Genomic DNA, 13,149 nt, shown 5'->3' on the forward strand with positions numbered 1-13,149 from the left:
CTACCATAGCCGTAATTAAGCAATTATCGTCATTCAATCCGATTGTATTTGCTCGAGATATGTGACAATGAGCTTCGGCTCGAGGCGACAACCAGTCGCCGAACGTAGCCGCGGTCAAGGAATCAACGTTTTGTCTAACAAAGGTATGGAGTAATAGTGTAGCTCTCGTCAAAAAGTGTTGAAGTGGTCATTACTTCTAAGAAAACTCTACATCTGGTCTTTTTAGTTTTCTCAAGTACTGAAACCATCGAGAGCGTATAGACAAAAGACAGCGACGAAGGCAGACCTTAAACAGTAGACAGGCGACGTTGGCTTCGGGGTTTTCAGTTATAGGGTAACACTGCTAGCGTGCGGATTTGGACCAGTTCAAATTGTATTCTTACTTATAATTACACTTCTGTATGAAAATATATTATCTACCTTACAATTTATCCACGACTTTCTCTGTTTATACATCAAATAACCTCAACAAAAAAAAAATAGTTGTAGTGGCACTCGACAGTAAACATTCCAACAGTTGCTGTTCGTGGATCACGACATGCAGACCCTCTTCATCTCCACAGTACATGTTCAGCTAGCCTGAGGACCCGTTATAAATCTCAAGATTTAGTTAACTAAGGTCCTTCAAACAGACAAACAGTCTTTGTCCCAACTACGAAAAGATAGGGGAAATCTATGTTTCTCACAAACGACGTTTCCTGCTAGCAACTTTCTCTCAACGTCACTTTCCCTCACTTTCCGGACGAAGGCATCTCTCTGCGAATCCGATGATCTCATGTTCTGCGACACACCCCATCATAGATTTCCTCTGCAGCATCATCACGACGGAAAGTTATTCTCTCGTGAGGTCACATCAGCGAGTTACATAGCGTCTTTACGCTCGGTGAATATTCTACTTTTTAACAAATAGTTAGTTTAGTAATACTTGTACCGTAGACAAGCAAGTTGAGTAGAACTTGGACTTTGAAAAAAAAGGGCATTTTGTTATCCCGCTGACCGCGGATTCGTTATTGAACCTAGGATCATTGTCATTGGCTTCTCGAGTATCTAATTACCACGGTTACTTGTCAAATGCTGTAATAATCCTATTTGCAGTAGTAAATATTGCATAACAAAAATGTCTAATCCAAATGAAGATTCGTTTCACGCCCCTAACCCTAGTCATAATGTGAACCCGACATATATATAACATTTATTGCCCGAGAAAATACATATTACACGTATATATTCTTAATAAAGAAAGAATTTCAGTTGGAATGTGGTTTTGGCAAAAGTACCGTTACGCGACGGTATGACGTAGCCATACAATATTTTGTGTCGGATTTACATTTTTAACATTTCAGTTAATGATTGAATTTAAGTCGCTACAAAAGTGGTACTTTTCTACAATATTGTTTTTCCTTTCTTCAGGAGAAGAATGCGAGAACGAGTGTACTCAATGTGGTATGAGCGTTTGCTGAAGTAACTAGTTTTGTTATTCGATATTACTGTACAAAAAATATCTAAAACCTATAAATTGTATATAATGGTTAAATATGTATTGAGTATGATCTCAGACACTTACATTTGAACCAATTTGGCTTTTCTGTTTAAATCAAATCGGGCAACCGTACATCAGGATCAGCTTTATTAGAAGTTTGCAGCAGAATATTTTTACTTTATTATTTAGTTGTTTGCAGTAGATTCGTGTGTTTGTTCGATTTGAAATCCGAATGTATATCTAAATAGCAAACGACTTTTTTGTGAGGAATGGATATGTTGCTATTGTATCGTAGATATCGTGTAGGCGGAATTGCTTTTTGCATCTGATATTTTGGAAATGTACGGCCCGAATAGAATTGTTTTGAATTCGCTTATATTAATTTGTGATTTCCAAATTATTTTTATTACGTGGTGTGGAAGCTCTCTTTTTCGAGCTTAAGGAAAGAAATTCAGCCAGAATGTGTTGAATGCCCTCTCTAAATCTATGAACACCGCTTCGACGCAATCACTCTCGTCTCTTGCCCAAGAGATATATGATGAATTTTGTAATTGCATGTATCGTTGAATGTTTAAATTTGAAGCCAAATTGGGTGCCCGGAATTAGGTTATTTTCAATGTATATAGTGTTATTTATCATAGATTCGGATACTTTATAAATGTTGAGTAAGAGTCTAATTCATCGGTATAGCTGACAGAATCACTGTTGCTTTTCCTTCTTTTTTTAATGCTACTGCCTTTCTTGTTTTCCAGAATGGAGAAATAATTGGCATTTAGGCAATTGTTAAATATTATGCTGCAGGAGTAGATGTGTGAAAGGTGCGTAAATATAGTTAGGTAGGTTCTTTTAAATCAATGTTACCAAATTCGATAATTTTTTTTATTGTTCATTTTTGAAGGTTAGATCTAACTTATTTTAATTTGTGGAAATGTCAGATAGAATTAAATCTGGATTGTCAATGTTACGACCGTTCGCGGAGAGACGCGGTCGCGAGGAAAACGCGTCAGCGAGAGGCGTAAATTCTCGCTACGATTCGGTGAATCGACGCCGCGAAGTAGTCGTTCCCCTGTTTCGGTTAGGATAACAGAGGTGGTTGAATGAATATGACACAGTAGTAAGTTATATTTCACCGTTTATTCCACAACTTATAACGAGGATAGTTACGCTGATGCGTATGTACGAGATGAGTGACTGATCTACGGGTGTGTATACCGGGTGGAAGGATGTTGACCGTTCGAAGGATGTAAAATCAGTACTCTTGGTAGACGATGCTGTCTCGGAGGAAAGCTAAGGATCGGGTGTGTCTAGCGCACGGGACCATCGGATTTGTTCGTGACGATTTGTGTTAGGAGAGTGAGGGAATAGGCTTCGTTTTTAATTGGTTAGACGCAGGGTCTTAACCGCCCTCGAGAGAAAGTGGTTAGTGGGAGGAAAGTTGCAGCGTACGTGACAAATACTACCTTTCCCTTTTTCGCCGTGGTAGACAATAGTCTCTAGAAATTCCTCCGAACCAGATGTTTGTTTCGTTTGAAGGACCTTTTCTAGGAAATCTGTGAAATTTATGGAAGGTCCTTGAAACTATGGAGGATACGCTGCGAGTATCCGAAGACATCTGGTTGCCATATTGCCTTCGGTGTGTGGCCTCGGCTAGGTAGAGTGTTACGCGACGTAACAGTCAACTTAGTTATGCTGATATATTCTTATGTGGCTATTTTGTGTGTGGACTGTTTCAATGCGTGCTCTTAGTATAGACGATTAGTTTATGACTTCCCAAATTAGCCTTTTTAGGCCCTTTATTTGGAGATACTCAAGGTTTCGTCTATGTAACGCGGAGCGTGCCCATGCGGCCCAGCAGTCACGTACCCCCAAGTAGACTCTGACCGTTTTTCCCATTCGGTATATGCTGAATATTTCAGTTGGAATTCAGTCGTCTTTGCCAATATCCTAAGCTTTCTCCTTATACTTTATAACCATCCAGACAATAAATGTTATTTCTCTATGTTAGTATGTTTAGTATCTCATGGTTATCGATAATGATTATATTATTGTCTTCGTCGAATTGTGTGACGGTACATGTCGGCTTTCATGAATTCCTATTTGTATCCGTTCTGGTTGTGTCAGAGTATATCACTTATGTTGTGGTTTTTTGGGCGGAAGACGCAGTTAATCGATGGTGAAAGTTCTTTGGGTTTTTATTTGGATATGTTTTCCATTCTACATTTCCAGTAGTTTCTTATGAAGTTGTGGAAAGCTTTTCTAATTTCGTATTCACTCTCTTTGTTCCTCTGTTATTCTGCTCTTCTTTTTCTTCTCCAGCAACGCTAGTAATTTTTCACCGTTGCGTTTGATCTTTTATTTTAATGTACTAATTCTTTGTAGGATGATTGGTTCCCCGTGTTACTATCCTTTTTCTTGTTTTTATCTTTTGTGCTTTAGATGATTTCTATAGACATGATTTCTATAGGTAATCCGGGTACGGAATTCGATCTTTTCATGTTTTCGCTTGATTTCAATAGTACTTTTATGCACTGTACTAGTTCCACTTCGTTTAATTCTTCTGTTATCCGTTTATTCATTGGTGTTAATTCTATGCGAAAAAACATTTGCGTAATAAAAACTAGGACTTTGTTTGAATATAACAGAATTCTTTTGTCAAAATCCAGGAAAAGATACTTACTTTTGCTACGTTTATGACTCCTTTCATATACTTGCACGGTGTGGTATTTTTCGAAGCAATTGCGTGTATGCAGGGCCGGTTTAACCAAACGAGTGGCATAATAGTACATCGATTCTCTTCTTCTACCTTTGATTTTCCGATTACAACATACCACACGATCTTTACTTCCTTCTGTGTCATCTCGCCGAATGACATGTAAAAGGCCGTTTAGTCTTTCTGCTGTTCCAGAAGTTGATGAAGTATTCTTGAGGTCGGCGTCACGAAAATGCCCAATTAATTGACCCATCAAGCGACGTACGAATTGCAAATGCGTTATTTTGTTTTTATTCTTTTTCTTCTGGTTTGCGTTATATAATAAGTAAGAATTTATTGTTGATATTTCCAATCCGCAAAAAAGTAATTTTCGCCACCATTTTTGGGACTTTCGTATAAAACGGTATGTAGCTGTTTACTGGTCTGCTTTACACCGCCCATATATTCGTGGCGGGACTCGACGACGGAACTGTTTTCGATGGCTTCGCGATACAAAGCGCCATATCATAAAAGTGTAAGGCCGACATGCTTCCTACATCCTTCCGTCGAATATTTGGAAGAAGACATACGTGGCAACGGTCGCGAACGCGTAACGAACGCGTGCGTAGTGCGGATATCGAGGGGCAAGAAAAGAAATAGTCGTTCGTATTCGAGTTCCTTTCCCGACGTTCCGCGCAGCGAAATTGAAAGGGACGTTCTGAAAAAAGCAGAGTAAACTGGAGTAGCTTTGACCTGTATACCAGGTTCAAAAGGAAATTTAAACGTTTCGGTATAGTTACATGTTTAATTAAGGAACGGTTAACCGGAAAATCTTTGTAATTGAAAAGCATTGAATTCCGAGTAAAGTTGGCGAGCAGATTTCAGCTCGTTGATGGGTCTTAAACGAGGTCGAAAATTCCACTAACGGCTATCTTGGAACACTCGATGAAAAGGATCCGTGGAGTAATGATTTTCCACAAACTTTATTCGGCGTGTCCCTCGTACACGATGACGTAAAGCGACCAACCATAGTGATCAACTCAAATACGGCGGAAGAAGAGAAAGAAAAAGAAAAGTATCGTGAAGAAAAGGTAATACCATCGTAACCGTCGTAAATCGTTGGCAGTTGTCGCGTGTCGATGGTACGTTGATCGGGTCGGTTGTACGCGAAAGCTCTTTATCGACGAACTCGATAAAACTTTCACATCCGGCGATCGCTAAGCAATTTAAGTTTAGCGGAAAATCCATTTCTCTGGCGAAGAAAAGAGTGCGAGCTAGCGGCGCGTGGATAATATTAACTAATTTATATCCCGGGATTTAATAACCTGGCGACGTTGGGCCGGAGTACAGAGGCTCTCAATTACAGTCGGAACAGCGTCGTTAATACAAAAGGAGGCTCTTACGGTCGATAGATGGCGGCCCTTATCGTTGGCTCTCTGCCATCAGCAGGTTTCAGCGACGCTGCCTCGACATATCGATACAATCCCCCATTGGGTGAAACGACAGCGGGCTGGCTGCTGGTTTTTCGCTACGGTCGGACCCGCGCTCCCTGTCGCGAAATGCTTTTGCGTCACGATGGTTTCGCGTCGGTTGTTTGCGCGCCGTTTCGTTACATTCCTATGACTATAATGCTTGGTTACGAGTCGAAAATCGTTTCGTTTCCCGCTGATCTTTGCACGAGTACGAATTTTTCTATTTTTCGACAGTGGATTTTTTTTACAAGTTTCTATACGCGAACATTCGTTGATTTATGCAACGTCGTATACGTATTGTCGTTGCTTGCACGCTGGTTTGCTGAACAGCGTGACGTTTTTTCCATCGCTGGAATCGCACAGACGCGTAAAGCGAAGGCCACCTTGGTATTAGGTATTCTCTTTGAGAAACGTGCAAGCAGAATAGGAGAAAAACGGCACGAGACGCGTTGCAAGGCGCGCGTTGATATACTTGTACGTATAGCCAGAAGCGGAAGGAGTTTTCGCGGAGACTCGAGTTTCCAAGACTGACCGTGGCACTCGTCGTGTCTATTTCGCAGGATCGTTTTATTTTAGAAAAACCGGTCTCGCCGTTCTCTCCAGTCGGCGCCCGTAACTTTTCGCAAACTCTGTTGCCAAATTCCTGGCGAAGAGATGGGAACACGGGCGGCAGGATAGCGCGGTCCACGGGTAAATTTTGTAAGAAATAAATTTATTAACAGGAGTCGGCCAGATTTCTTCCGCGCACCGATTCTGCGTCGCCAGTGCGAATTTCCGCGAAATTTTTCACGCGTGTGTATAAAAGGACGACACAGGATGAAACCGGGCCGCGTGTTTCGCGTAACGTTATTTGCTCGCCGTAGGGTACTTGCAAACAAACGCGTATTTGCCCGTTCATTACATTCGTTTGGCAACAACGTTGCCGTTGCCGTTCTCCCCCCCCCCCCCCCCCCCATCATCAGCGCATGGTTTTTCACGTGTTTATCACTGGCGATCTACGTTCCGCGTTGATTAATTTTTCAGCAGAAATTCAGCGACCGTTCCGAGGCAGGCCGCTCGAATATTCGCTGGTTTAGCTCGGGCGAACGCCGAAGATTCGTTTCTGCCGAGCTGCAACGGCAAACAGGTCGTTAAGCCTTTAAGTTCAGGCCTCGAGTGTACAGAGCAAACTCACGGCTGTTCGCTCGCCGCGCGTTCCAATGGCAACGACGATCGGCAACGCAGCGATTAGGCATCGCGACAACGCGCGCCGAAACTTGGATCGGCCAGACCAACCACTGCGAAAGAAATTCTCTTTCCGTAGGATTCTCGAGAGGGGTCGGATTTCGATCGCAATCGCTATCCCAAATTGCGCGTCACTGGTTTACAAACGGTTCGAACGTAACAGCAGATAGCTGTAAAATCGACGACTTGAAATCCGCTGGGGCGTCGAGGGGCATGCCTCGACGTCCCCAAAGGCTAATTAGTTTATTTTCGCACGACGGCGGGGCGATGCCCCGGTTAGCGAAACTCCCTTTCCGAATCGTTGATCAGTGTACGTAATATTATACGACGGGTTATTTACCGAGGTTACGACGCTCGCTCGATCGCAGTAGCTTCGGCGCACGCGAGCATCGCGACGCTCGGGGCTCGGGGCTCGTGGCTCGCGTGCCGCTCAAATTAATCAACAGTCAACCTTTTGATCTTTCTTCTCGCGTCCCGATGCATTCGCCGATATTAAAATCGGAAAATTTCCATTTCCATCCGCTTTCCGCGGCTCCACCAACTTTATTAATGTCTCGTGTTACAAACCGTTCGTCCGATTTGCTCTACCATCGAATCCCTCTTTCATCTATCTCTTCGAATTCGACGCTGAATTTGTATTTTCATGCGGATTACGCGGTCCAGGGAATTTTGGTCGTTCCGGTTTTTACTTATTAATTGGAATTTAGGAATGTTACGACGCCTAAAGCATCTGCTCGCCAGCCCGCGCGACCGGACAACAACCGACCTGCGTAACGGCACTTCGACCCTCAATAAACCTAAGGACCCACCATAACTTTCATTTCCCTGCATTGTTTCGCCATATGTCTTCAATCCGATTGTCTTGAAGAATTGCAAGCCAAAATATGCTCGAAACACAGTCGGTTTTAGAGGTGTCCTTGGGTTTATTAGTCGCCTTTAAAACACGGAGAAAGCGGGTATGCACCCATTAGGAAAACCCGAATAGCCCTGTAATAAAACAGGCTAGGTTTTCTCATACACACAGTCATTTACGCACCACGATGGTAGAAGACTCCCTACTCATCCCTTCGAGCAGTAGTGCAGCATGACCAATCGACACCGCGGTTCGTTAGCCTCACTTTTCCTAACGAAAGTGGGACCAACGAATCCGCGTTCTTTATGCACAGGGGCACACCCACACCGAACTTTCTTCCGTATTAAACAAAAGAGCGACAAACGGTCTACCAGCTAACGCCTAACGCGACAGTCTCCCAACTAACGCCTAACGCGACGGTCTCCCAACTAACGCCTAACGCGACGGTCTACCAACTAACGCCTAACGCGGCAGTCTGCACATAGCGCGAGAGTCGCATTCTTCACGCAAATCTTTTGTAACTAAGTGCTTGGAAATATATACTTTATAATACTGTGAATCCCAGTGTTATACCAACTCAATCACCCCTCATTATCTCAAAGGAAATCAGGGGATCGATCAATTCGTGGTGTCGATTGTTATAATCGTAACGGGGATTTACGACCCCCGTTGACGACTCTCCTCGCGAGTACGTCTCCCCGCGATTGGTCGAATTTACATGGTCCTTCGAGCCGGATCTCGTGCCACCAAAAAGTGCACTGACCAGTGACTATACAGTGTCGCGTGAGATCCAAGTTCCAACCACTTAGTCAACTGAGCAAGGGAACCGCCATCGGAGAGAAGCACCTCCGTCGCGCAGCATCTACACGAGCCCACGCCGCATCGTAACGATTAGCAACAGAATCCCAGATCAACGTCCATTTGATCAAGGTAAGGGCGTTCATTATCAAAATCAAACATGGCCCAAGCTGAATCAATCAGCACGTTACGGCGGAGACGAGGCGTCCTAGCCCGTCGACTTGCAACCATAAGGCGCGAACTCGATGAGTACGAAGCGTCTGGGAAGGCAAACAGAATCTTCCTAGCATCTTGCCGCAGCTCGTTCGATGAGCTTTGGAGGAGGATACTCGAGGTTCAAGAAGAGTTAGGTGTGGTAGATGAGGGGGAAGATGCGCGGGTAGATTCGTTATCGCAAGAGCATCGGGAGCTTGACATGCGGTTCCGAGAGCTCTTTGAGCAAATATCAGCAACAACCCCGTCGACTACAACAAGAGGTGAGACGTGCCGGAAACCAGAGCCGACCACCGTTCCAGAGGTCCGCGTGCCCCAATTCGACGGTGCCCTCGAGAATTGGACCTATTTCTACGACACGTTCACATCCATAGTGGACCTTAACGAAGGTTTGACGAATGTCCAAAAGTTCCAGCATCTACGCTCATCTATAACTGGACGGGCCGCACAGAGTATCCAGTCATTAGAACTCACAGAGGCCAACTATTCCATCGCGCTTGATACACTGAAGGACAAGTTCAATTGCCCCCTCCAAATCTGCATGCGCCATTGGAATCTGATGCGTAATTATCCGGAAATCAAAAGGGAAACTCCAGAGGCCCTAGAGGATTTGTTGGAAACCATCAGCGTAAATCTAAAGGCGCTCGAACATCTAAAGGAGCCCGTCACTTCAAACATAGCGATGATCGAATTGATCGCGTCGAAGTTGCCCGCGTCCAGCCTGCGTAAATGGCAACGCACACTGCCCCGCCAAAAGGTGCCATCCTATCAGCATCTGATAGACTTTCTCAAAACACGGGCGAACGGGACTCAATTCCTCTCTAAAGAGAAGGAATCAAAAGGGTCAACACACAAACACCGCAGTCAGCGAACAACCATACCGCATGGGCGAACCCTTGCTACAACCAGCAGAACGGTGGTGTGTCCGACCTGCAACGGACATCACGAGATCAGACACTGCAAAATATTCAAGGCCAAATCAGCGACCAAACGTTTTCAAATCGTGAAGAAGGCATCGTTGTGCATAAATTGCCTAGGCACAGGACATTCGCCGACACAGTGTACATCGGGTTCGTGTCGTATCTGCGGTCACCGACACCATACGTATCTACACCGCGAAAAAACCCAGGTAGATTCATGGTCGTCGAGCGGTCGATCTTCGAGCGGTCGATCGTCGAGCGGTCGATCGTCGAGCGGTCGGTCGGCAAGCGGTTGGTCGCCGAGCAGTCGGTCGTCGGACAGTCGCGCATCGAGCGGTCGGTCGTCGGGCAGTCGCGCACCGAGCGGTCGATCGTCGGGCAGTCGTTCATCACACAAGCGAGCCTCCACCGAACAATCCCCATCGGGATCATCGAAGTCGCGGTCGTCCCACAAATCGAGGCGAACATCCGATACTTCACGGAAGCATACATCTTCGGTTCCAAGAGGTACGAAAGAGCATTCCTCGTACGAGTCACGCTCAGCCCGGATCCGGAACACCACCCCAACCTCTTCATCCAAGTCCCAACCGGGGCAAAACTGACTGTCCGAGACTACGACAGCAAGGGGGATCGGACTAACAAACACATCTCCCCACACCCCTCTGCATCATGATCTGTTGGCCACAGCACAGATCAAGGTTTTGAACAAACAGGCACAACCAATCCGAGCCCGAGCCTTACTCGACACTGGGTCGAGCATGAACTTCATGACCGACAGGCTCGCGAACTCCCTCGGTATAAGGCAAAGGAGATGTGCGATCCAGATCGGAGCCCTCGACAATTTGAGCACCACGGCAAAACGTTACACCACGGCCACCATCACGTCGACGGACGGCGAGTACAAGAAGACATTGAGATTTCTTGTTATCCCGGCCATATCGATCCTCGTACCAAGCGAGCCCATCGATCCCTCGAGTCTGGGATTACCCAGAAATATTCATCTAGCCGATCCACAATTCCATTGCCCAGCCCCGATCGATGTTTTACTTAGTACCGGATCAACATTCGCGTCGCTGTGCATCGGGCAGGTCAATCTGGCACAACCCGGCGAACCTGAACTACGTCTACAAAAAACACGCTTCGGCTGGGTAATCGGGGGGAGTCCCACGTCCCAAACCGCGATAAATACGTTCCACGCAACCACAACGGCTCTGCAAGAGGACCTCGCACGGTTTTGGGAGATCGACGAGGGACAGGCCACTACTCATCTTTCGGAATCGGAACGACTATGTGAAGAACATTTCCGAAACCATGTCCGACGAACCAAGGAAGGCAGATACATCGTTGCATTACCGTTCAACGAAAAGCTTTCCTCACTAGGGTCATCGAAGGCCACTGCAATGAGCAGGCTCGCCTCTCTTCATCGCTGATTCCAACGCGACAAACAATATGAAACCGCGTATAGTGCTGTGATTCAAGAATATTTAGACTTGGGTCACATGACAAAGATCAACACGGATCACGCCACCGACCACGGATATTATTTACCACATCACGGCGTGACCAAGGAATCGAGCGACACCACCAAGCTACGGGTTGTGTTCGACGGCTCAGCTTCAAGTACCACGGGAGTGTCTCTAAACGACGCCCTTCATACGGGTCCGAAATTACAAGAAGACCTGAGGAACATCCTATTGAGATTCCGGTCATTTCAATATGTCCTTACCGGCGACATCGAGAAGATGTACCGCCAATTCCTCCTACGTCCAGAAGATCGTCCCTACCAAAAGATTCTGTGGCGTGCCGACAACGGAGAGATCGAAACTTACCGACTCAACACCGTAACGTTCGGTCTATCCGCAGCCCCGTATCTGGCCATCCGATGTCTCAAACAGTTGGCAGAGGACGAGGGACCTCGATTTCCGAGAGCAGCGCAGATCCTACGGCGAGACTTCTATGTCGACGATGCGTTGACCGGAGCCGATACGAAGGACGAAGCCCTATCAATCAGGAATGATCTCACGAGATTACTTAAGCTAGCCGGTCTAAATATCCGCAAATGGGCCTCAAACGATCGGGATCTGCTGAGAGGGCTACCTGAGGAAGACACCAAGCAGAAATTACATCTCGGTGAGTCATCCACGTTAAAAACACACGGCGTCTTTTGGGATTCAGCCGACGATACCATACTATATTCGGTCAAGACGAACAGTGACACTTCCCGAATCACAAAGCGATCAATCAGCTCAGTCATCGCACAAATATATGATCCACTAGGATTGCTCGCGCCGGTAATCGTTCGAGCAAAAATGATTTTGCAACAAGTCTGGACATTGAAGGTAGATTGGGACGAATCCCTTCCGTCAGACGTACACACAGCATGGATCAAATACCACACCCAATTGCCGTTGTTAAATGCGGTAAGGTTCCCTCGGAAGACCATCCTAGAATCCGCAACGAAAATTGAGCTCCACGGATTCTGTGACGCTAGCGAAAGGGCATATGGGGCGTGCGTCTACGTGCGGACGACTGACCGAAAGAACAATATTTGGACTCGACTCCTCACGGCGCGGTCGAAGGTAGCGCCGCTCAAATCGCTCTCCATACCACGTCTCGAATTAAGTGGGACACTTATTTTGACGTCCTTGATTTCGTCAATACAACAGGCCCTGACGACCAAGATATCGCGGATAGTCTACTGGACTGACTCCACCATCGTACTCCATTGGATCAGGTCTTCGCCGCACACCTTGAAAACATTTGTGGCGAATCGAGTCGCTGAGATACAGACCAAGACCAATATCTCCGACTGGCGTCATGTGCCTACCGACGATAATCCAGCGGATCTCATCTCCCGAGGCCAGACGCCCAAGGAATTCCTATGTCCGTCCATTTGGAAAAACGGGCCAAGGTGGCTCCTGCAAAGCGAAAGCTATTGGCCGGTTTGGAGCCCGATACCGGTAGTCGACCTCCCGGAGCAAAAGAAGACGATCTGTCTGAGGACGAGTGTTAACGACAACACTCTCCTCCATCGCTACTCGTCTTGGCCAAGACTAATAAGAATCGTCGCCCGGTGTCTTCGATGGAGACATAAGCAACACCGAACTGCCCATCTCACCACAGACGAACTGACCGCAGCGCACAACAGGCTAATAAAAATCTTACAATCCCAGCATTTCGCGCCTGAAATTCGGATCCTCCAAAAAAATCGAAGCGAGGACGTTGGAGGGAAACTACAGCCATTAAACCCCTTCCTCGACGAAGATGGGCTACTCCGGGTAGGAGGGCGACTAACCAACTCCGCCATACCCTTCAGCCAAAAACACCCGATCATCCTACCGAAATCCCCGGTGACAGAGCTAATTATAGAACAAGAGCACCGGAACAATCATCACACAGGGACCCAAGCTACCCTATACGCGATGAGACTGCGCTATTGACCGATCGACGGCCGTAGCCAGGTATGGCGCACTCTCAGAAGGTGCGTCCGCTGCTGCAGA

The 13,149-nt window shown here is 46.3% G+C and overlaps 2 protein-coding genes across 2 annotated transcripts; both read left to right on the plus strand.

Moving 5' to 3' along the window:
* Nucleotides 1-8,676: 8,676 nt before the first annotated feature.
* LOC126876315 (uncharacterized) lies at nt 8,677-11,079 on the plus strand. Its single transcript, XM_050639153.1, has 2 exons — nt 8,677-9,799; nt 10,337-11,079. The coding sequence occupies exons 1-2, from the start codon at nt 8,677-8,679 to the stop codon at nt 11,077-11,079; spliced, it is 1,866 nt and encodes a 621-aa protein (XP_050495110.1).
* A 69-nt stretch (nt 11,080-11,148) lies between these two features.
* Nucleotides 11,149-13,089, plus strand: LOC126876316 (uncharacterized). Its single transcript, XM_050639154.1, has one exon. It carries the CDS (start codon nt 11,149-11,151, stop codon nt 13,087-13,089), a length of 1,941 nt encoding a protein of 646 aa, XP_050495111.1.
* Nucleotides 13,090-13,149: the final 60 nt, after the last annotated feature.

This window comes from Bombus huntii, unplaced genomic scaffold (genome assembly GCF_024542735.1).
Source record: "Bombus huntii isolate Logan2020A unplaced genomic scaffold, iyBomHunt1.1 ctg00000069.1, whole genome shotgun sequence".
NCBI classification, from domain to species: Eukaryota; Metazoa; Arthropoda; class Insecta; order Hymenoptera; family Apidae; genus Bombus; species Bombus huntii.